The sequence below is a fragment of the Misgurnus anguillicaudatus genome, chromosome 17, assembly GCF_027580225.2.
Source record: "Misgurnus anguillicaudatus chromosome 17, ASM2758022v2, whole genome shotgun sequence".
Taxonomy (NCBI): domain Eukaryota; kingdom Metazoa; phylum Chordata; class Actinopteri; order Cypriniformes; family Cobitidae; genus Misgurnus; species Misgurnus anguillicaudatus.
Genome location: NC_073353.2, coordinates 8,875,875 through 8,902,002, shown reverse-complemented (window position 1 = coordinate 8,902,002; position 26,128 = coordinate 8,875,875). Strand labels below are relative to the sequence as shown.

At 37.2% G+C, this 26,128-nt stretch overlaps 1 protein-coding gene across 1 annotated transcript in view; it reads left to right on the top strand.

Moving 5' to 3' along the window:
- The window catches only part of vwa8 (von Willebrand factor A domain containing 8), a 146,785-nt gene that overhangs the window by 21,469 nt on the left and 99,188 nt on the right, over window positions 1-26,128 (top strand). The window contains exons 14-19 of the mRNA XM_055215439.2: window positions 13,122-13,290; window positions 14,608-14,685; window positions 19,481-19,596; window positions 19,732-19,835; window positions 20,099-20,205; window positions 24,011-24,082. Coding sequence (XP_055071414.2) covers window positions 13,122-13,290; window positions 14,608-14,685; window positions 19,481-19,596; window positions 19,732-19,835; window positions 20,099-20,205; window positions 24,011-24,082 — 646 coding nt within the window. The remainder of the gene's footprint in view (window positions 1-13,121; window positions 13,291-14,607; window positions 14,686-19,480; window positions 19,597-19,731; window positions 19,836-20,098; window positions 20,206-24,010; window positions 24,083-26,128) is intronic.

Here is a 26,128-nt window from a genome sequence, read left to right as displayed (position 1 = left end):
CGAAGTAGGTTCATTATTCATAGGTGTGGTTTGGGCGTAACGTCAAATAAACCAATCAGAACGCTATCCAACATTCCCTTTAAACGCAAGGGCGCAAGTTCCATGGCGGGTTGCTATTATTATGACGGATTTGACATGCGCACGCCAGGAGCAGTTCACAGCCGAGGAGACCCACATTCTTGTGCTACACAGAGTCAAAGACAGAGAAGTTGTTTTGTATGGGAGAAACCCGCCCAAATCAGCGTCGGTTAAACAGGCGTGAGAGGAAATAGCCGCAATTGTCTCATCAGCTGCGCCAAGCACTACAATGATGTCAGGAGACGGGGGGATCCCAAGCTTGCCAGCATAAATCGGGCACGCCGGGCACACAGGAGGACATCGCTGCGTCCACCCTCAACGCTGAAAGGGTTTGGGGGCTTTGAAATCGGACACAAGAAAAGCAAGCAAGGTCCAACCCCAAAGTACACTTACAAATCAAGTTCACATACATGAAGGTTTCTTATGAAAACATTTTAATTATTATTTAGATAAAATAAACGTAATACAGCCACACAACAAACTTATGAAAATATTTTAATCGTTATTTGCATGATAATTGTTTAACGCTGCCACACAAATAAATAAAAACTATCACCACAATGCTCACCACAATGATTTCCCTTATCTCATGTGTTAATATTTTTTATTGTAACAATTTATGATTTAATGATTTCCCTTATCTTCTATTTTTTATTGTAACAATTTATGATTTGCAAAAATAACTGTTGCATCTGTGTAGATTAGATAAGCAATGCGCGTTGTGCACGCTATACATTATGGTCAAGCATGCGCCCTTAAAAATAGCATAATGAACCACGCGTAACGCGCCACTGACTTTAGACTAGTTTTTTTTTGGTTAGTAGCGCAATTGTTTTTTGAAACTGCAAAATAGCATAAGAGATGGTTTGCGCCGGAGCACGCCTCCTTTTTTGCGCTGAACCGCCCAGGGAGCGCAAGTTCATTCCCTAGTTTGCCGACGTGCGTCTGTGGAGGGAAAAACCCGCTGTGCGCCAGTGCAAAATACGAAATAATACATGCGTCACTGACAAAGTCAATTGCGCTGGGTGCAAGATAGGGCCCTTAGAGTTTATCTTTTATTTTGTTGCAGTGCTCATTTTTCACTCATTTAAATCAGTGAAGCAGCAGTCAAAATGTATATGCGCTCTTTGCCGCCCCCCATAGATATATACACTAGATGTCGCTTTGGCTACGGCAGTTCATTGGACCGAATGCGTCAAACAGAGCCGCCATCTTGAAACAGGGGAATCCCGCATCAGCGTCATTGTAGGCAATGGTGTAACCAAAATAAAATCACCATAAATCGTCATGAACGCGATTTTCTTGGTTTTCTTTTGGTTCGTTTCAACAGTCAGACATGTATTTAGCATTTAGTACAGGAAAAAATAAATGTTTTGATTTTATGAAAATTTACTTTTTCTAACTGTAATGCATTGTGCTAGTAGCCCTTTTATCCATGCGCAACACAAAAGTCCGGCATCCTTCATGAATTCGAAGTACAGGCCGAGATAGCAGCTTAACCTAGATACTTCTTATGACAAGACCCCTGTTCTAAGATGGCGGCGGTTTTGACGCATGCTCAGAGCCCCAAGGCGACATCTAGTGTATATATCTATGGCCGCCCCCAGCAGCTGGTGGTGCCCTAGGCGACTGCCTAGGTCACCTATGCCTAGAAACCACCCTGGGTTGTAGACACGCTGTGTGTCTTAAAACTTGGATAATTTTGACAGTCCGGCAATGAACTGATCTTGATAAAAGGTCATTGTCACCTGTCAGCCCATTGAAGAACGCGTCACAACATGTCTGCCGGACATCCTATAGAATTCAGCCAACTTCATAAGTGTTTCTAGTTAAGTGTACCATATGCATCAGACATTCAGACAGCGGTCTGTGAAGGTCACGTCTGAGGCCAAGACTAGTTTTAATTCTTCTTCAACACACCTGAAGAAGCTATTCAAAGTCTTCAGGATTATCTTGCTAGATTATGGTTGCTGAACAATGGCTTTCCAGGACCAGGGTTGACTAGCTTAGAGTTATAGAGAAGCCTTTTCATGAGTGCAGCAGCCACAGTCATAAATGCTGAATAAATACTGGATGCTCGGACAGCACGCACACGTTTAATGGGCAACGCCACATACTATAAGTCATTAACTTCCTATGACATCAGTTCTGTAGAAAAACTCAAAGCAACGATTAAACCCAAAGAAAGCTTTAGTGTTGTGAGAGAGAGTCTAGACTGCATGGTTTTACCAAACTTAAATGCTCAGTTACGATGAGATACATTTCAGGCTGTGACAATGACCACTTTCATCTGCAAACCGCAATAACAGGAAACTGCCCACCAGACAGTCCAGCTCAAATTAATATGAGGGCTGATTTTATACATTTACCACCATGACACTTGCTGTTTATATCAGTCTGTCATTACTTGCATTCAGATGGGTGATTTAAAAACGGCTAAGACATTTTAATGTCCCTTTACTGTTGCAAATCATCCTGGAGTGAGGAGTTAATAGTCTGAAGTTTTTATAAGTCTTATTTGTATAACAAAATTAGGCAGTATGACTGTCTATTTTATCTGTGTCTAGTATTTTTAGAGCACGTTTGTGTTGGCTTGTTAATAAATATTTTGTAAGAACTGTTTCTAGATTTAATAGTGTCTTTAATATCTCTAATAACATCAAGGAGGCTCATCAGTGACTGTTGTGGGTTAATTTCGTAGGTTAATTTTAAGTACTGATTGTTCACAGCCAGTGGTGTAGTGGTGTCTGGAGAAGTGGGTATACTCTTAGTTTATGCCCCTAGTAGAAGTGGGTATACTCTTAATTTATGCCCCCAGTAGAAGTGGGTATACCCCATGCCATCAAATAAAGAGGTGGGTATACTCCGTATACCTGCGTATACCCTGCACTACACCACTGCTCACAGCCTCCTCCCTTGGAGGTGAAAATTTACCAAATTCGCTTTCACAACACATATTGGGAGCTCAACGCCTTCTTGACGTGACGTAGGCCACGCAGTTTGTAGGCCACGCAAGACTTCGTAGAACGCATAGCAAGTCGTGATGTAGCAACTTTACGGTAAAGGGATTTGAACTCTGGACGACTAATTAAAGCTACTCCGAGTTGACTCTTTCTTTTAAAAAGCCAAGAACTTGAGTTACTTTAGTCAATACTAACAAATACAACCCTACAGTATTTATACAATGATTATGTAGAGTTAAAGTCGCAATGAAATTAAAATTAAAAACTTTTAATTTGTTTTTGAATATTGTGGTATTTTTAAAAAAATGACTTATCTGTAAGTTTCATTAGTGAGAGAGATCTCTCTTTACTTCCGGTCATATGGTATGGCAGGCTGTCCAGGACTCCAAGATCACAGCGATTAGCAAATAGCAACATGACCCAACTTCAAACGATCCAATCAATTCTCAATGGACAAATTTAATTCCAGCCTTACTTTTTTCATTTCAGAAGCCATTTTACTCGGATACACGGAAAAATAAGACAATCGCTACTTCCGTTTCTTGCCGACTTTAACAATAAACATACTGTATGTACAGTTGAACTTTTAACCCCTCCAATGTTCAAACCAAAGAAAACCCTAGTGTGTAGGATTAAAAATTAACAAAGGAAATCTATTTGTGTGTCACAGCCGCAAGGGACATTTTCATCCCTAAACCCCAAAAGATGCTGATATTGATCAAAGACTGTTGCAGTCTGCGTTAAATGTGTCTGTCTAGTCAATTTGATTGGTGGGTTTAGTCACATGGTCAAGGAATGTGTTCCTTTTGTAGTAAAATTGGTAGAGCACTGTGTTAGCAACACAAAAGGTCGTGGGTTCAATCGACTGTGAATACTAATAAAAAAGTGTATAGCTTGTTATGCAATGTAAGCGTCTGCCAAATGCATGAATTTAAATATAATTGAAAGAGTGAAAGAGGAATGTAACTTACTTTGGCTCTTTTCTTTGCTCTCCAGCAGCTGGGATAAAGGTCTCGGTAGACACGTTTTCATTACCCCTCAAATTGTGCAAACTGAAATAACAAATTGAAAATGTGTCCAGTGAAAAAACACGTAAATTTAGCAAAAACTCATCTATCCCGAAAATATATATATGCACGGGTAAGGTGGTTTTCAGATATATATTTTTTTGCATTTACAAGTCACCTGACGTGCGTAAACGTCACATGATCATTCTTTAAATATGGTGCTGTATGTTTGGGTGGATGACAAGACAGAAGAGGTGTTTTCGAATTCATGCAGCATAGTAAAAATCGACAATAGCATGACATCAAAATACAAGGACTGTGCAAGTACTGATCAAGATTTTAATAACGCTTATCCAACAAAGTTTATTGGTGCTTTATTGTCAAGGGTCACTTTGTAAAAGAGCGGTGGTAAAAAAATACTTTTTCGTACATATAAACCATGCAGGGCCTCCCTACAACAATATTTTAAAGCCCCCCAACTCACAGTTTATACCAAGTAAAATATACTAGAGCTTAATTGTTAACAATTTCTGTAGAAATTACAGTATTACTGAAAGCTGTTTGCTATTAACATACTGTAGATTAAAATGTATGTTATTTACTGGCAACAGTTTGTTCAAAGTTAAAGCTGCAGTCTGCAAGATTTTTTTGATCATATTCACTGAAACCGACAATATGCTCTGATAGAACTAGATTAAGAAAAAACCTGCGCTTCTACCTCCACCTAGAGCCTGTTATTTGTTTGGCAAAAATCCTACGCTTCATCCTGGTTCATTTGGTCCAATCAGCGCAGGGCTGTGCAAAATCTGCCTGTCAATCACATCCTGCACACGCCACAGATCCCCCCTCGCGCGTGTGTTGCAATATCAGATGCATCCACCTGAAGTTCCTAGGTGTGTTGGATTGAACGCAGCGTGATGGCGGAGAGAACATTCACTTACAAACTTCCGATTAGCAATTGCTATCTATGGGTATATTAGCCAGAGCAGCCTACCTCCGAGTACTCCATCATTTTGATCGATGCTGAAGAGAGTCAAGAGACGGGCGCATTCACAAAAATACTGGTGCACACACTGACGAGGACAAGCGTGATCGGAGGTTGCTTGGTGGGGCATGAAAATTGTAAACATTCGAAATCATCTCAATCCTCCAGCGTTGCAGACTGTAGCTTTAAATGACATTAAACATTAACAAGTCTTTATCTTTACAAAAATAAAAATAAAATAAGCATTCTGTGAACCAAAATCTAAAGGAATAAATGGTTGATGAGGATTTCTGGTCCTCAGAATGCTTGACACGAGGCTGTTCACAAAATATCTTCATTTTTGCTTATTTTAATGCCTTATTTTGAATCATTTTAAATAATCTTGAGGCCACCTTGGAGGTTTGCTGAGGCCCTCAATTGGGTCTCGGGCCCCTGGTTGAGAAACACTGATCTAAACCAAACAGCTTGATGCTTTTGCCATCTTGAATGTTTGTATTTATCGCTCTCTGAGGATCATCACTTTTGACACACATAATACAACGCTTTTAGTCATTTTCATGGATCCATGTAAATGCCGATCTTTTTGACAGCGTTTTATGTGAAATTTTCCAAAAACACAAAGGAAAATGTTTCTGTTTTATACCACGTTGTTGTGTAAAACGTTGCCTAAAGGTACATTGACCTTATAAGCATTTGTCGCTGTGTGTCACTCGCCTCTTTCTGTTAGGAAGCGTGTCTAAATATATGAGTAACGTCCACTCCAGTAACTGACGGGAGACGGATGATGTGAACTCCACTGCTTTGTTCTCATTGGTAGTCGCTCCAGAAAGTTGCTCATTGTTTGCATAAAGTCACCCTACAGTCACATTAGCTACAAAAGTGAGCGACACGCACCTGCTTGATGGGCGTTCCTTGGCTAGTATCTAAAAGCGGTATCAAAAGTCATTTCAGAGGTATTGTTAAGTTACATATACATAAGTTATATATACAGAAATATGCTTTTTCCGCCATCTTGAATTATTTTCATAGACTCGGCCACAGACCTACTTCACGCTGCCCCTTCACTCCGATTGGTACTCGCTTTGTTGCATCGCTCAGCATTTGCAAAAATAGCCGCCTTGTCTATTTTTGCCACACACCTTGCTTGCGCAGCGGCGAGCTTGTCTGAAAATGAATGGTAGCCTGTCGCTCTGTCTCTGTCTCTTGTAGCTAATGTGACTGGGGGTTAAGCTTTTTTCAACTTTGTCGTGCGACTGGACACGCCCATCCGGTCGCAAACGCTCACTGTCGCCGAATGCCGCCGAGCTTCCATTGAAATCAATGAGATCAGGTCCCTTTGCTATTGCTAGTCGCTGCCAATGTAAATGAGGCTTAATACAGTCATGCTGTTAACATTTCCTCAATCATTCTAATCACCAGCAAATAACTGAAAATAGTAAACAAATTTTCAAATGTAAATCAATTTATTTTCTTTCTTAACACCTTATCTGAAGATTACAAATCTGCGAGCTTCTTTTTGAAGAAATCAGTGTTGGGTGAATATTTGTGTCCCGATGGTGGAGCCCCACCTAGACTGTTAGGAAGGATGTTTGTGGTGGTGTTTCTGAGGTTGAAATAAAGCCACTTCCTCTTCCCGTGTTTTCCAGCCGCCGTCTCAAGCTGCACTTGTGCTCTCTTTATGTGGTTCAAACACTGCTCTTAATTAGGCAGCCCCTGTTCCTGTCGTACACACGACACATACGCACTCCTTTCTATACCGCATTATTAATGAGACCTGTAAGAGTCTCTCTGTGTGGGAAGGGCTTCTGTCTTTGACCCCTGAGGCCACTGCGCTTATAGACGTCCTCACAGAAGATGAGGTCTGCTTGTAGTATTTTTAGTATGTTCTCACTTTCTGCCTCATAATTAGTTTCTGTTTCAGTGTATAACGCCTACCTGCAGAAACAGTTTTTTTTTTTTGCATCGAAAAACATCATCTTTTATTAGCAGATCCAAGGCATAGTTTACTCACATAAGAGCATTCTGTCATCATTTACTCATATGCTCATTCTGTACTTGTTAACGCCTACCTGCCCCATTTTGTTCCTAAACTTGGGCTAGTTAAATCTACCTGGGGAAAAAATGAGGAAACCGTTGCCTTAAAAATTAAGTAATGTGAAGTAAATTTATCTTTACATTTCTAATAGATCTTTCAACATATGGAGGCAGTTTCCCAGAAAGGGCTTAAATTTAGTCTAAAATGCTTGTTTGAGTTGTCCAGGGTTCCCATGGGTCTTTGAAATCCTTGAAAGTTTGTGAATCTTGGGGAAAAAATAGTTTTTGAAAATATACATACATAAATAAGGTCATTAAAGGTGCTTGAATCTATTTTATGCAAGAAGGTATTATATTATGGCCTGTGTAGTGTAAGATAATATCATAAAAATTCAAGACTTCTTAAGCACACGTGCCAAACTGTTCGCTTTAAATGCTTATATCTTCTGTATGCGAATGTTGATTTATACCAAAATGCTTTTTTGCATAGTTGTGTTTGACACTTGAAAATGTCTCCGGTTACATATGTAACTGTTGTTCCCTGAGAAGGGAACGAGACGCTGCGTCTCCATTGCCATACTTCCTGCATCCCTGTAACACCGTCTTTGGCAATATTTTAGATAGCGATATACTTCCTGGCTCCAGCGTCACCCTGTCTTTGTCGTTAAGCCTCACCATTGGTTGAATTTGATATACACATTCAGACGCACTTATCCCTGGAGGCGTCCCCAAAGTGTCACCACAATGATGCAGCGCAAGTTCCCTCGAAAGGAAACTGTAACAATGTATCTTAAAAAGATTGAAATGTGTCCCCATATTTAGTCCTTGAATTTGAGGTTATTGGACCTGGAAACACCTTGAAACGTCCTTGAATTTGAAGTTAACTGAAATTAGCTTGTACTGACATATCAGTGTCATTGTTTTGTTTCAAGATGCACACAAGTATTGTTTTTTGTAAGGTATGTTTCTAAAAACTACTCAAATGTCCTAATATAACTAAGGCCTAGTCCTGGATTAATCTAAACCCTGTCTAGGAAACCACCCCATGAAGTTTAGTGCACTTTTAGTTTAGATTTAACTTGAAATAATTTGTAATATCAATTGCGCTGTCCAACTTCTTCAGTTAGTTAATTGAGCTTAAAGGTTTTCTTTTTCTTTTCTTTTTAAACCACTAACAAGCTGACGATTTGAATCAGGTGTTTTAGGTACTGTAGGGAGACATCTAAAACAGTTTGGGAGGTGGGTCATGAGGACTGAAGTTGAGAAACAATAACTTTAAGGGATTCTCCAGCCAAATATTAAAAGTACACCATGATTTACTCACCCTTAAAGGTGCAGTGTGGAAATTTTAGAAGGATCTCTTGACAGAAATGCAAAATCATACACAAAATATATGATCAGGGGTGTATAAAGACCTTTTTATAATGACCCGTTTTTATTACCTTAGAATGAGATGTTTTTATCTGCATACACTGAGGGTCCCCTTACGTGGAAGTCGCCATTTTGTGCCACCATGTTTCTACAAAAGCCCTTAACGGACAAACTTTTTTTACTAAGTTGTCTCCAACGATGACATGTTTTCCGGTGGCGGCTACCGTAGCTTCTCTATGTGTTTCAAAAGCAAGAGGTGAGCAGTGGACTGAGCTGTTGGTTGGAATTCGCAACCTCACCACTAGATGCCACTAAAATTTACACACTGCACCTTTAAGCAATCCGAGATACATATGTCCATCATCTTTCGGACAAGCACATTTGGAGTTAATATAGTAAATGTCCTTGCTCTTCCAAGAAAATGGGGACCTGGGGACAACTTTTGACTTTAAACCCACAAAAAAGTGCATTCATCCTTCACAGAGTTCATCCACATTGCATCCAACTGGTAAATAAAGGTCTTCTGGGTGTAACGATGCGAATTTGTAAAAACATATATATATAAAGATTTTAAACTTTATAAACGGTAATAACTTGCTTGCGGTAATAGCTTCATCTTGGACTTGGAGTTTTAGCATATAGTGAGCGCTCGTTGCCATGGGTACGTTGCGCAGTGACTTTAGTGAATCACGTGAGTTCAAGATGGCGTTGTTACTGAAAGCTAGTTATTATAATTTATAAAGTTTAAAATGTGATTTTCCACAGAAAACATTTATTAACACACTGGAGCCATGTGGATTACTTCTGTGAAGGATAAATGCACTTTTTTGGGCTTCAAAGTCAGAAGTTGCTCCCTGATTCCTGTTTTCTCCCATTAAAGGGATAGTTCACCAAAAAATGAAAATTCTGTCATCATTTACTCATCCTCATGCTGTTCTAAACCTGTATGAGTTTTTTTCATTTTGATAAGCACAAAAGGTATTTTGATAAATAATGGTAAGCACACAGCTGATTGTAACCATTGACGTCCATAGTAGGAAAACAAATATTATGGAAATATCATGATTAGGGATGTTAACAATTAATCAATCTTCGATTAATTGTCGATAAGAATTAAATCGATAAAACTTAACGATTGTTGAAAAAGCAAGCACTTGTGTCCGGCGCCTGCGCAAAGCACATACACAGCTGGTGAAAAAACTAACCAAGCGCGAAGAAGTTAAACTAGCCATGATCACAATGATGCACGATGCCAAACACACACTTGGGCTTTTTGTCCTCATTCGAGACGAGGCTGGCTGCTAACGTAACAAAATTGCATCCGCAGAGGATCTGAGAGGGTCCGATGCCGAAAATCTAAACACAGTTAGGATACTGAAAGCAAAGACCCTCTTCAGAGAAGCCTGCAAGATTAGCTTAGCAGCGCTGCTAACGCTGCTTTACATAGAGAAGGAGACCAGAAGCCGTTTTTAATAAACAGATTACAATGAAAAACTTAAATTCTGGCAAGAAACTATTAAATGTAAACTGTAACTGACTGTCGTTACACTCTGAACTCCCACAACATATATCATTGATCATCATCATGACTGGCTGAGGCGCTACACGCTAAACACTGTTGCCTTCATAACATAAGCATCTTTGCTAAAAGTACGCCGCAGGTCTAAAGCTGAGGTAACGACGGGAAAAGTGCCCTTTCGTGTGCTTCTTGGATATAAATACAACAAGCGGTGTATCGACGACTCAGAAAGCGAGGTGAACAACTAGAAAAATAACACTTGATGATAATGAAACTTTTATTTGGTCATGGATGCATGCGACTGTGCGGAGTGCCCGTTATGAGGCGGAGTTTACTGTGTCTATTAGTCATTATATTTCGTTACGAGATCAAATTGATGATTTTTATCAAAACACCAACTACATTGACTCATTTTACAATCCCACTAGCATATTATTTAGACAAAATAAAATCTTTTAATTCGCGTGAGGAAGCTGCGTTTTTATGCACACTTTTATGTCATCGGCTATATGCCACTGCAGTAATGGCTTATTGCACTATTACTGTTAACGATTATTCGATTGATTGATCGTTAATTTAAATGAGCTTCGAATATGGGAAAATGCATAATTTGACATCCCTAATCGTGATAAATGATGATGAAGATATTTTGATAAATGATAGTAAGCACACAGTTGACAGTACCCATTCAATTCCATCGTAGCTGTTTTTCCTACTATTTAAGTTAACTGTTAAAATCAGAAGTGTGCTTGCTTACCATAATTTATCAAAATAAATTCGTACAGGTTTGGAACAACATGAGGATAAGAACATTTTTGGGTAAACTATCCCTTTAAAAGCTTGGAAAAGCAAGAACATTTACTAAAATGACTGCAAATGTGTTTGTCTGAAAGATGATAGACACATTTATCTTTGATTGCTTGGATGAAACCCGATGTCAATGTACAGAAAAGTTTTCATGTATGCTTTTATTTCTCTGAAGCAATTTGACACCTTTATGTAACCAACAGGTCTAATGTTTTAACTTTATTTGCACAAATGTATTTTCCTGTAGTTCAGTGGCACCTTGTTAAGGGTTATGTGTAAAGATGATAGTGATGCACCTGTGTACTTTTACTACTAGCAAATGTTACATTCAGTAATGTAAGAAATGGATGGAGAAAAAAGGATGGAGGCTTGGAAGGTACTGTAGAAAAGTGTTGCTAGGCAACAGGAGGCAGTTGATCTAATGAAGATCTAAAATGGTGTGATAATGAAGAATCTCTCTGTGTGCCAGTAGGTGTATCTATGCATTTCATGCAAGGGGCTTCATTGTTTATAAATAGATGTAGCTGTCTGTCAGGATTAGGAGGAGATGCAGCTTGCATACAAGCTATTGTCAGTGATACAGCATCTACTGTGGCTTAGATCAGTGAGGGCATGGATCTTGACATGGGCATTTCTTATTCACTTTGACAGATCAATGGAATGACGTTACCTTCCCTTGTTTTTTCTAATCAGTCATCAGTGATCAAGTGCCTTTGGTTATGGCAGTTCTCTAAAACATTTCAGAATCATAACAAAGATTGTAATGCCCATTTTCGGTTCACCTGCTTGTTTATTGTGTGATATTTCTACCCTGTTGCTTAAACAGTTATTTGCATCATAAGTAAATTAAGGAACATTTAAATATTGATTTTAAATATTTTATTTGCTCATTTTGCCTTGAGGAAAAATGTATTTTCGGTTTCAAGATAAGACAAGACTTTCAAATATCACAAACATATATATTTGGTTTAATCATTGGTAAATATAATGTCATATATGTTATTAAAAGACATTTTATATCAAATTGTAATGTAATATTAAACTGTGCCTGTCAGAATTATTTACCCTTTATTTAGTTGTTATTTGGGAATATCAAACTTGCCAATGCCGCGACTGGCCAATCAGAATCAGGCATTCCAACAGCAGTATAATAAACAGTAGGTACGTTTACATGCAACCAAATAATCCGTTTGTAATCATATTGATGGCTGAATCGTATTGAAAAGCCTTCATGTAAACACCTTAATCAATACGATTGACGGATGCAAATTTGGATCGTATTGAAGGGGGTGGTGTACTCCGATCTGTGATCCCATCCGCAGGAGAAAAGTATGCATGTAAATGCCTGAATTGTAGTATTTTCTCAATCGGATGCAAAAATACCTTGTACACATGCGCAGAACAATTGTGCTTACGTTCACGTCTTATATTAACCCCCCATATTATATATCACATGATTCTCCTCACAGAAACACGCAACAACAAGATAACGCATCACGCATTATTAAGGTAATGTTAATGGGGTCACGCGCTGTAGACGCGATGTCTGCCTCGTTTATGTGTAGGCTACTTTTAAAACTACTTTTGAAAAGTGTGTTTTCATTACCTATATACAACTTTCTCCAACACCGCTTTGACTTTAATCCAGAGATAAAGCGTGAACTCGAGGAGAGATGCTGTGCGCAGCGTAGCGTTGCCAAGTCCTCTGCTTTTTTCAAATTTAGATTTGGGCTGCTGTTTAAACTGTCTCCACCAGTTGTTGTTCTTCTGCGGGTTAGAGATGAAATGATTTGTTTCATTAGTTATTGGTATTTGGGCTGTGAATCATTGGGATGCTTTTGGGCTAGTTTTGAATGGCCATTTGGGATTCTAAAACGCGAATCTGGCAACCCTGGCTGTGCGCTCGCGCAGACTTCTTGTTCGGATTCTATAGAATGTACATGTAAACCAACATTCTAATCAGATCATAATGTTTAGGGTGCATGTAAACTGTATCGTCATGATCTTCAATCTGATTAAATTCAGTCGGATTGACACAATTTTGTGCATGTAAACATAGCCAATGATAAGCTTTTTAAAGAGTGGTATGTTTCTTTCCTGTTACTTGACTTTCTCACACTTCATATAAATGGTGACCAATAATCATCCAGTGCATACTGTCTTGCTGCGAAAGAAATATGATGTATTTTTTTCAGAAGTACGTGAAGTTTAGTGCAGAGAAGTCATTCATGTCGTTTACTGACTTTTGTTGTTTTAGACTTATACGACTTCTTTTCGGCAGACCAGGATGTTCTTTAAAAATGAAACTTGCATTTACTCTTTTACAACTTTTTTCAACTTGGTTTCCACTTTTACAGATCCATTTTTCCCATCCACCCATCATTCCGTATCATCGCCCTAGCGGAGCCCCCACAGGTCGGCAGCACAACGCAACAGTGGCTCGGCCCGGAGGTTCTTACCATGTTTCTCTTTCACACCATCAAACCACTGGCCAAGGCTGAGGAAATGGCTGTTCTACATGAGATGGTCTGTTGCATTTCCTCTTAGCTCTCAATGCTATACATTTCCAGTAAACAGAAAGCTTTTGGGAATGTTAAAGGATTAGTCAATTTTCTTGAAAAAAATCCAGATAATTTGCTCACCACCATGTCATCCGGGGTGTTGATGTCTTTCTTTGTTCAGTCGAGAAGAAATTATGTTTTTTGAGGAAAACATTGCAGGATTTTTCTCATTTTAATGGACTTTAATAGAGCCCAACACTTAATACTTGACTCAACACTTGACATTTTTTTTCAACGGAGTTTCAAAGGAATATATCACAGGCATCACAGGACCGGACCTAGACAAGAAGTTGTGGTTTAAAAGTGCATATTTTTTTATTTTTCTTGTCAAAAATGACAATTGTTTTGCTAGATAAGACCCTTATGCCTCGTTTGGCATCATTTATAGTCCTTTGAAACTCAGTTGAAAAAAACTGTTATGTGTTGAGTTAAGAGGGCTCTATTAAAGTCCATTAAAATGAGAAAAATCCTGCAATGTTTTCCTCAAAAAACATAATTTGTTCTCGACTGAACAAAGACATCAACATTTTGGATGACATGGGGGTGAGTAAATTATCTGAATTTTTTTTTTTAAGAAAATTGACTAATCCTTTAAACAATGACCTAACCATCGTTTTATATTTTGAGTTTTGGACATGTACTTAAAAACGTTTTAAGCGTATAAAATTCAACATTCAAGTGAAATGATCCTAAAATGATCAGTACATGTTGTAAGGTATACCCACAATCCTTTGTGCCTGAATATTTTGATTATTTATGTTTTTTCACAGAATAAGAACTGATAAGAACTTTAACTACTTAAATATTTGTTGATAAAATGTCATAGAGGTTTAAGCTATTATATTTATAATTTTGTTTTGTTGTAAATGACAATTTTGTGAAGTCACCATTCAGCTGATCAGTGTTTACTTACCCTGCTCAGCACATTTTATTGTAGTTCTCTGCACAGTACTGAAATTTCATGTCAAAAATGCAGTTTTATGTGTATTTCTGTAGAGAATCAAGGTTATCAAGGTAATTTTGTGTTATAATACAATTTATAGCACTAAAGTAATAGAAATGAATTACAATAGAAAATCTTTAAAAAGTGACAGAGCAATTTATTTTACAAATTATTTCAATTTAAATCAGCTTAAAATTATGTTTCATAAACTTGCTTACTTATATTGGAATTAATGGAATGAATACATGTTCCTTACTAAACACGCTGGTTTATGGTTACTATCTACATGTATCAGATTTGTATCAGATTTATAATGTGCTCTTGTGGTGTTTTTTCCAGATCCCAAATGTTCCTAAAGAGGCAGTGGAGCAGCTACTACACCTGACACACAGCCTGAGAATGTCCAGTGATCCAACAGTGAGCTCTTTTATATGACCTTTTAAAATCATGCATTCCTTTTATCACCTGTATTATGCTAAAATCCCTTCAAGGAAAGTCTTTCCACTCTACGGCCATATTTGAAACGCCACCGGGAATCTATTTCAGTCTTAAAAGACCAAGTCCATATTTTTAACCAACAATTATACCTGACATCAACTGTTACATTCATTTTGTTTCTTTAAGGGCACCTATTTCATTGCTAAAAAATTGATTTTGTGTATTTGGTATAATACAATATGTCCGCGTGGTTTATGGTTAAAAACACATTATTTTCCACATACCGTACATTTTTGTAGCTCCAGATGTCTCTCTAATCCTATAACGCACGGATTTGAAAAGCTCTGTGTCCCTGATTGACCAGCTAACCTGTACGTTCTGATTGGCCTGAATACCTCTGACGTCAGCCGGAAACGTGACGCTCCTTACCATGTTTGAAAGATACGCTCACAATGCAATGCTAACAGGAGTTAACTTACAGGCTGTGAGTCAAAGCGGGAGGAATTATGATGATGTCGTTCTTTACTACATCACCAATCCCAGGAAGTAACTGTTGCCTACAATCTGTGTGTTTGTTGTAGTTCAAGAAAACAGATTTATGTTGGAGACGATAACTCGCATCATCGTTTACTTTGGAGTTTGTACCTTTTGCATATAGTTAATATGTACTAATACACACACACGTGAATTGGACAATAGGTGCTCTTTAAATTCAAATTGTGTTAAAAACACTTTCCCATGATGCTCCAGCTACTGTACAAGCGCAAATGTTGCCGCAAAAATACTTCACTTCCCCCCTGAGAATTGTTAGACTTAAATGATTAACAATTGGCTGTTTTAACTATAGGTGAGATTTCCCATAGTTCCTAAAGCAGCAGTATGAAACTAAATGCTGCACTGACCCCCATTCATACTAAAACCACTGCAGTGTGCATGTGGTTACATGCAATAAGAAAAGCAAGGTTATTTTAGGTAGATTATTCACAAGGGCTATCTTACCCAGGTGAAAAAGAAGTACACTTCCATAGTGCACTTAAAGTGCTTTATTTTCGCACACAAATTTTGTACTTAACAATTCTTAAGTATTTCTTTAGAACATCTACAGTAAGTGTACTTTTCTGTGCTATTCATAAATATGAACTAAATTGTGCTAAATAAAAAATGTATTTTGGTACCACTTGTAGTAAACTTGAACCCATCTTTGTATGAAAGTTGGGTTCAAGTTTAATACAAATTTTAACTAAATACATTTCTTAATACAGATGTGGTATGTTTAAAGTGATTTATACTTCATATTCATGGTGTCTCAAAATAGCACACATAAGTACACTTAGATAATCTTAAGAACATCTTAATATACTATAAATCATTCTTAAGGACAAAATTAGTGTGTGCAAATACAGTACATCATGGAAGTGTACTACATTTTCATCTGGGTACATTAATCTTTAGGGCTGAAAGGAACATCTGTGTAACAGAATAGTTTCCTGCTTTGAAACCGCTTACTCAGCTGCTTGCTTATGATTTAGTCACTTCTGTCCTAGAAAACCTAAATATGTATATACAGTAGTGCCAGAGTGACTGCTCGCTGTTTCAGTAGTTTTGCTTTAATAAGGATTTCAAGACATTGTTCAGTGAAGCTTTACCAAACCAACCTGCTTTCAAGTAAAAAAGTTTTTAAAGTAGGGCCCGTCAATGGATTCAAAATTTTAATAAAATAATTACAAAATGTGCAGATTAATTAATTGCAATTAATCGCACATCAATTTTGGTCCAGAAAAAAACCCAAATGATGATTTAAAGTGATTATTGTGTTAGAAATCCTAAAAAGAAATGTTTTATTTGATTTAACATATAATTTAGCACACATAAACTGTTAGGCTATATTGTGACCATAACATTTTTAAAATTATTTTTACAATTGCTCAAAAAAATGCATATTGTTATTAAATATTTTACTGGAATATTAAATCATGATTTATTTTAATAGAAATGAAATCTGACACTAAAACCGGCAGAAGGTGACAGCTTTTAGTGATTGAATCATTCAGTCATTCATTCAACTGATTCGATCAGAGCAAGGTTTTTGAACTGGTTCATGCTTTTCAAAGGCTTGCAAATATTAACACTTAAGTGATTTTAAACATTTTAACCGCAAAAAGGCACTAAAGTGAGCAATTTTCTGTACGCACAGACGCACATTCGGTTGAATGTGTCTGGTCCAACTCCAATCAAATGTGATTATCCCTATTATATGCCCTTTAAAGATCAGAACTCTTGATGTATAAACTTGAGAGAGAGTTGCACTACTGTGTCTCATACTGTAGTCCATTAAAATACATTTGACAAATACAGTAAAGCACTGAAAAACGTAATTTTCACTTTATGTGGAGCGACTGTTTATGCTGCATCTTCTTCCCGAAGCGTCGTTTGGAATTCGGCTCGTTCATCTCTTTTTGAATTATTAAAAAAATTATGCACAGCAAAGGTGGTAATTACACCGTGGGTGTGCATTATTTTCAATTATACCACGGGGCTGTTGAATGATTTATTCCAAGCTATGCATTATGTTTCAATAAACGCACACCTAACCTGTCAAATGTCTTTAAAAAAACACAGGAGCAATGTCTTAGCTATGTCTGTGGTAACCGTGGTATAATTCAATTTAATTTCAATAAAATTTTATTTTTATAGCGCTTTTCACAATTGTTAATTGTTTTAAAGCAGCTTTACATGAATAGATGTAGGGGAAAACACAGAATAATCAATAGATAATTTAAGAAGCAGAATACAGCGGCTAAGAATAAACCGTACAAGCAAGCGTAGTAATAATGTAACGTATACAGTAAAGTTCTGAGTTAAGCCTATGTTGGCTGACTCTCCAGTGGATGAAAAAACCCATAGGAGAAAAACCCTGTGGGAAAACTCCTAGGAGGAGAAAAACCCTTGAGAGAGATACATATATATTTATATATATGAAGAGTTTGGTTCCAAAACGCAATAAACGCCATTTTTGAAAAAAATGAGTTACTGCCAAAATCAGCATTATATCAGGTCAGTAGTTAAAAGTAAATTCTTAATTTTACGCAAAATCCAATATCCGCCGTGTTATTCTGTCATCTTTTCTCCCTTTTTTCCCAAAATGCGACAAACGCCACTCCCCCATTTTTACAGAACGCAACAAATCCATTCCTGATATTACAGCGGACCATTAACGCAATGTAAACAAACAATGGCGGCGCGCTGAGTACACGTCCTGGTTTTCCTCATCTACTTTGTACTACGTGATCAACAAACAAAACAAAATAATACTTTAATTGCATTGCCAAACCTGTGATGGTTTTCTGTGATGGGAAAGAAACGTAAGCCATCAGCATCTAACAATTTCCCTGAGAGGCACTCGGGAGACGGCCGCTTGTTCTCCCGACAGCATCAAGCTTCTCATGCTAACACATTGACCCCAGAGGATCTTATGAAAAACTTTACATAATTTTACTCAAAGTCAACGAAAATCGAGCAGGACCAAAAACATTTTACAGCTGATCTCTGTGAAAGACGTTAAGCGAGGACGTCAAGTAACCGCAATGACAGTGATCTTAATATGACAAAGTAAGTGTTTTGATTAATAACATTGTTTATGTTTATATTTTTAATTAGTGTGTACAACTAGTCAACTAAATGAATATAACATGGCAAAGATGAATGCACATTTATATAGGCTACTGATTCAATAGATTTATAGCATTTTGAATAAAAACTTGTCATGGATTTATTGCATTTTGTGGAAAAAATAATCCGTTTTTATAATAAATCTTTGAAAATCAACTTATGGATTTGAATTTTTTATGTTTTTATAACCTAAAGATGCTGTGTGAAAGTTTGTAACAGAAAATAGTTGTTTTCATCTTGTCACTTTCTTGGTATAGAAAACACGTTTTTACCAAAATTTGTCAAAATGGATTTATTGCGTTTTGGAACCAAACTCTTCATATATAAACACATTAGGAATATGAAACGGGTAAGCGGATTAAACTGGTTCAGGTGGTGGTCGTTGGTCAGACATCGGCTGGGCATCACGTTGAAGGATGGTCAGTAGATCAGCGGTGTGATGACCTTCACAGCAGCAGGAACTGGGTCTGTTTGTCTCAATGTCCTCGGGGTTGAGTACGAGACAGGGAGAGAGAAACAGAATCCTATTAGCGTAGGAGCCGTTCGCATGTAATGCCATTGTCATACAATATTGTGGTTTAAAATCCGCTCGGTTCCAGACAGGCTAACTATTGCGGCATAAGTATATAACCGGAATAATTTACTCCAGTCATTTGAATTATTTGAAAATAATCCACACTCGCAGTGTAATTACCACCCTTGGTGTGCATTATTTTTGAATAATTCAACGGCCCGTCGTCAATTATTCCTTACATAATTCAAAGGACCGGAGTCAATTATTCCGCTTATACCACGGTTACCACAGACATTTGACAGGTTAAATGTGCATTTATTGAATAGTTATGCATACCCATTGAACATTTCATAACCAATCAGAATAAAGCATTCAACAGCGCCGTGGTATAATAAATATTAAAGTGTACTACAGTATTTTTTATAGTATTCGTTTTTTTTTTTTTGATCAATGTGAATTATCCTTATGAAGGCTGTCCGATGGGTCAAAGTTGAAGTGTCAGTGGTGTTTCTCAATATTTTTTAATAATTTAATTGTGATTATGTAATGTAAGCATGATCATTGGTTGATGTATTTGTGTTTTATATCCAGGCGCTGTCCCTTGCGTCCTCACTGTCCACCAGGCAGCTGCTCAGAATCTGCCGCCGTCTTTCTCAGTATCCACAGGAGAGCATTGCTCACGCTGTGAACAAGGCCTGTCTTTCCAGGTGAACAAACCCAAATCCTTTCATAAATACCTCAATGCTACCACTATACTAATTGATAATACGTAAGCCTTTTGTGTGGTGTATCTAAACAACCTCAAAAATAATTTGTAACTGGTAAACCTGTTGGATTTGTAGGTTTCTCCCTAGTTTGGCTCGTTCGTCTCTTCAGAAGAGTCTGATCAACTGCTCAATAGAGGACCAGCCTGACCCAGAAGCTGAACACGACCAACACTATACCTGTGAGTTATATAAAAGCCATTCCATGATCCCCAAACTCGGACCACGGTTTAGCGAATTTGAAAATGGTCTAGGGGTCTTTCACAGTATTAGATTTTAGATGTTTCACTGTGTGGTGCCTGACAAGTGTTGATGATTGAAAATAGACTTGGGTTTGGTGTAGAAAATAGGCTTTCTTTCCCAGAGGGGGTCAGTGAGATGGCTACAGTGAGATAATACAGTATCTCTGTCCATTAAAGTATCTTTCTCTACTGTACCCCTTTAGGCACAGTAAAAGATGGACTTCTAACCATCGGTAACGTCTCTGCTCCTGTTTACATCCCAGATGTGAAGATGAAGGTCCCAGATGTGCTTTTTTATGACAATGTTCAGGTGAGCTCTTTGCCTACCCATTCATCGCAGGTAACATTATAATCCTCTGCAGCCCACAACCCAAATGAAGAGCACAGCAGACCTTCACTGGCCCATGCTAAAACTTACTCCAGCATACATACATGCTTGGTTGTTTTTAACTAATGGTTGGGTAAATACTGGACAGAACCAAGCACTGGGTCATAAATAAACCAGATGTTCGTTAACATTAACACAGGATACAGTTATTTATAATACTAAAGTCTCTTCATTGGTGCCACATTACATCTAGTTGTGCTAAAAATAGGATGAATAAAGGGATTTTTACATAACACCGTTTTCAACTAAAAACTGAAACCTTTTTATGGACGGTTTCATCGGACGCACGTGCGCTGACGCGATACACGTCTGGATTCGAACTTTACTTCCGGTTTCGTTTTTTTTTATGGTCTGACTAGTTGCTAAACTGATATCTTGAACAAATGCCTCGTCGAAAATAACAAATGTTTTGGTTTCCTAGGTAATCTATGTGTTGTTTTTTTGCTTGTTATATAAATAAACTACGTTTAGAACTTTGTTGTTATTTATTTTTAGCAGAGTTTACCGGAAGTTACGTGCGGACCACGACAGCCGCTTGTTTATGTTGTTACTGCTGAAACCGTCTATATGTTTATATTAGGGCTGTCAAAATTAACACGTTAACGCAAATCAATTTTATCTGCAATTATTTTATTAATGTGTGATTAATGCAATGCGCAAGTTCTGTTTGACAGTAAATGTGACCCGTGCTGTATAAATCGTAAATCTGATCCCAATGCTCGAAATAGTCGTTGAACATCTAAAATTATCTTCTTCTTTTTTTGTACGAGGTGCACCATCCTAAATGCCTAATACACAAAGGATGGTTGTCCATCCTCTTGCGCGTCTGACATTTTGGTTTTTTAAAACATGCTAAATTTAAAAAATAAAGTGCAGGACTTGCTTGATGTGTAAAATAGCTATTAAAAGAGATAAAGTTTGGCACCTGGTTGATGTTCAAAGAGTTATAAGGACTTAAATAAGATCTTCCTCACGCTGACTGACACATCTGAAGCATGCACACATACACGCAAGTGCCAGACCCAGATATATACACATATACACAGAATTACAGTTTTAAAAATATCTGTTTTGATAAGAATTCACGCAGATATAATCTGTTATCTTAAGTGAATGTTTGATTAACTGTTGAGGAAAAATATTTGATGTGTAAGATTATATTAGATCCTTAAAACTGTCTGTGTCTCAATGTCAATCAAACAATAAAAGAAAGAAAAAGTTAGTTTTTGAGGGGAAAAAAGTTGTTTTTGACTTTGTGTGGGGTCAATTTATGTGGTTTTTCAAGTGATTTTAAGGTATGGATTTTAAGACTATGTTGAGTATGGTTTCACTAATAACAAACATACATTTGCATACATCATTTATATGTCCACACCCATGTTGATTAGAGTATTACAACTTTTTTTTAATTAAGGTAAATTTATAACAGATAAAAATGTGTGATTTGCGATTAATCAAAAGTAAACTCATGACAGTCATGCGATTAATCTAGATTAAATATTTGTATCGATTGACAGCCCTCGTGTGACCCTGAACCACAAAACCAATCGTAAGTCGCAAGGATATATTTGTAGAAAATGCCAACAATACATGGGTTAAAGTGACCTATTTTTCTTTTTATGCCAAAAATCATACAAATATTTTGTGAAGATCATGTTCCATGAAGATGTTTGTAAATTTATTTACCAAATAAATGTAAACTTAATTTTTGGATGAGTGGATGCAGCAAAATCGCGAACCAAATTGACAGGAAAGTCGTCTATAAACGTGCACTTGTTCCTACCCCCTTTTTGGGGATTTCCCATTCAAGTTTGGTTTCCATTCATCCCGTGCTTACAATTCCCCAATTCAGTTCACAATGTCATTACAGCTGTAACCCAATAAGGAGTGCTAAAACAAACAATTTCATTTGGAATATGTGTTGCTAGGACTTCATTTGCACTTCAAACTTTAAAGGGCCCGTTCTTTCTGTGTTTACAGTGCCCAATATAGTATGTGTTCATGTTTTACGTGTAAAAAAACGTGGTATTTTTCACACAATTGACTTATCTGTATAGCGCTGTTTTCACGTCCTTATAACGGGCTGATGTCTTCCTTGTTCTATGAAGTCCCTCCTTCAGAAATACGTAGTGAGTTCTGATTGTGTAGTTTGTTTAGTGTGTTGTAATTCGAGAGCAGCTTAGCTTAGCAGAGCCGTTTGAGCTTAGCTGGTGACTGACGTATTCCTGTGGGTGGAGTATAGTCAAAAAACTGTTTTATTTACTTCATTAAAGCAGGAAGTAGAGGGCTGTAGTCCAAACTGGACGTTCGCTGTAGGCTTTGAAAGGGGACTTTTGTTAAGGAAAATATATTGCTATCAAAAAATGGGACCTTTAAATGCAGTTTTCTCAATATTTAGATTCAAATTGTGGTATCTTGGCCAAATATTGTTGTATCCTAACAATTCATGTATATAAATGCGAAGCTTCCTTATTCAGCTTTCGGGTTCATTTACACGATGACACTATTCTAGGGGCCTAAAAACGCAACATGTTTTTAAAACTATACAGTTATGGTGTAAACTACAAAAGCATGAATTTGAGCATGTGTTTAGACATTGTATTACATTGCCAACTACTGCGTGGTGTGCATAATGCAGCATTTTAGTTGTGTTTTGTTTGAATCAAAGTATTATAAAATAGTAGGTCATGTTAAGCTGTATTATTATTTTAAACATCCTTTTTGTGTGACAAAACAATTTGCACAGATATGTTGTTGCCTTTATGTGAGCAAAGCATATCCAGATGACCCAGATACTCCTGTACTGCCACCTGTCCTCTCCATTCAGAGACCCAGAAAGTAAAAGTTCGTCTTGTCCCACTTTACAGTGACCCGCTTTTTTGCCTTTCGAGAACTAGAAGGAGAAGTGCAGTAGTCCACTGAGGCGTAAATGAGGACACGTCCCCTGGACTCAGGACACGACTCATATCGGCCCACATCTTGTGTTGTATAATTTGTTTGTGCGGTAAACAGGATCATTCTTATGTGTCGATATCGTTTTAATAAACCGGAAGTCTCTTTTCATCTTTTATATCTTATAAAATCTGGGCGATATCAAAAATTGGGTCACATGACACATTGAATCCAAAAATCCAACAAGTCAAACTCCATTTGTTTCTTATTGAACACAAATAAAAAATGTATAATATTATTTGCTACTTTCACATGTGCAGTGATACCAAAAATTTTATATGAACCAAACTGCACCCACAGGAATAACATCATGTTATTAATGCATAACCAAGAGTATGTTCACCTAGAAAAGTAGTCCAAAAATAAGAACAAGACCTAACTTTTTAGGTCAAATGACAAACTGGGTTTATTGTATAATTCATGTGCTCAAGTAAGCTTCATATTAAACCCTCAGGAACACTGGCCTCATTTGTTTCCATTGTAAGTGTGTTAATGTATTTGTGATTTAATGCTTTTGTTTAGAATGACATAACAAAATTATTATTTGCAGTCATCATGCAGAGCTTAACTTGTACTGAACCTGAAAATATTCCTTCATTCGTTCATAAATATTTCTTTTTCGATTTACGTCATCATTCATGTTTGTTTTAAATGTTTCTAAATCCTACTTTGTTTATCTTCAGAAATAAGCAGAAAAAACTCAATATTTGAGTTATTCAAGACATTATTTAGTTCTGGTCTGATTGTATAATGTGTTATGTCTATTTGTTCACAGCACATGATGGTGATGCAGGACATGCTGAAGGACTTTCTGTTAGGGGAACACCTGCTTCTGGTGGGAAACCAGGTAACTGAGGATTCCCTTCAATAAAAGTGTAGTCTGCAGAGAGGTCTGTCCACTACAATAACAAAACAAGACAAGAAAGTCTTAGCAAGCCCAGGGGAGTGGATTTGTTGGCACAAATCCACTCCCCTGGGCTTGCTAAGACTTTCTTGTCTTGCATAGCTGAAGTTTTAAAGCATCTGTCCACCAGGTAACAAGGTGAAATATAACTCCACCACTCGCCCACTCTCTATTTCCCAGACCTGAGGGTTTCCTGGGATTGTGTCTGGAAAGCGAGTGGACCTGTAAATGATGTCACTTTGAGACTTTAGAGAGGCCGTTTCATTCAATCTTTATTTTTTTCTGCTTATAAACTCTTAGGGCCCTATTTTAATGATCTAAGCGTATTGTGTCCGAATCCACTTTTGCTAATTTAAGGACGGGAAAAATGGTTTGTGCGGCGAGCGCAGGGTCGAAAAAGGTTGTTCCTATTCTTGTAATGAGTGATGGGTGTGTTTTTGGCGTAACGTGCAATAAACCAATGAGAGGCTCAGCTCTTATCCCCTTTAAAAGCCAGTTGCGCTGGTGCTATGTCTAATCCCTTTTTAGATGACAGACTTTGTTAACTGAAAAACTAAGCGGAGGAAGAAGATCCCCAGTTTAAGATTAATGTTAAATAATTGTATTGTTTTCACTTGTATTAAAATTGTTATTAAAACCTTTAAAAGCCGTTTTCTTTTAGTCATGGAAGTAAAAATAGCAGGTTTTTAATTGCTGTAAATGTATGGCTATCCAATATCATCAAAAATAATTTACAAGTATGTAAGAAAAGGTTTGTACTTTAAAAAATACTTTATTTGTAATGTAAGACAAAGAATTTACAAACGTGCGGAGAGCCGAAGCGTTTCAGCACCCGGACAGCGCCATGTTTTTTTTTAAAAGCATTACTTAAAAATGTTTCTCATCTCACCATATGTACAGAGTCATCATATACAATAAATCTGTAGGGTAGCATTTAAAAATAGGTTTATTTGTTTAAAGCAAAGCATTTATTTACTTAGGCTACAGGTGAAGCAGCTCTTTACGCCTTCTAATGTCTCATAATCGGTCCTCATTTATGTCCAAGAGACTCAATAATAATTTTAATCCTTTAATCTTTCATATTTAAAAGCATTTTTGTGCTGCTGCGCATTCATGTGTGTGATAAGCAAACCCGCGTTGTCGTCCCGTTTATAGGCGCATATTTCGCCATAGACTTTAGACTTTAGAGCAGGTTTTTGTTGGTCAATGGTGTAGTCTCTTTTAGTTGCCTCAAAATAGCAACGTGCCTGAACACACATCTTTAGATCAGAACGCCCCAAACTAACAAAAGACACTTGCGTAGCGCATTGCGCTGCATTGCGCCGGGTGTATGATAAAGCCCTTAAATATGGATGGGTTTCTTCAAAAATACAAAATTTTAGCAAAAAGCTGAAATAATTGCATTTTGCGAAAGAATTTTGTTAAAGATCAGATTCAGAACAATTATCAAAACAAACACAGAGTGTAAAATGAACAAATCGTTTTTTGCTTCAGTTTTTTTTATAAACTGGGTAAGATCGCCTGGCTGAGATCTAGTGGATAATCGCGGTATTACAGATGACCATAAAAACTCATCAGGAACACGTTTTTTTTTTCAAGCAAATGTTTTCTCTTATTGACGAGATAACTCGTCAGTGGCGGGGAATGAGTTAAAAGCAGCTTTGACAAACTTTGTTGTTTTTGTTTCATGGATTAAGGAAAATAATATGGATTTTGAATGGAATGCAATCCTGGACCACAAAACCAGTCCTAGTACGGGTATATTTGTAGCAAAGGCCAAAAAATACATTGTATGGGTCAAAATTATCGATTTTTCTTTTATGCCAAAAATCATTAGGATATTAATATCTATCATGATCCTACCATGAATATATCAAAACTTTATTTTTGTGATTGGATGCGGTTGCTTTGAAAAACTTTTTTTGCACCCTCTGATTCCAGCTTTTCAAATAGTTGTATCTTTGCCAAATATTATCCTATCCTAGCAAA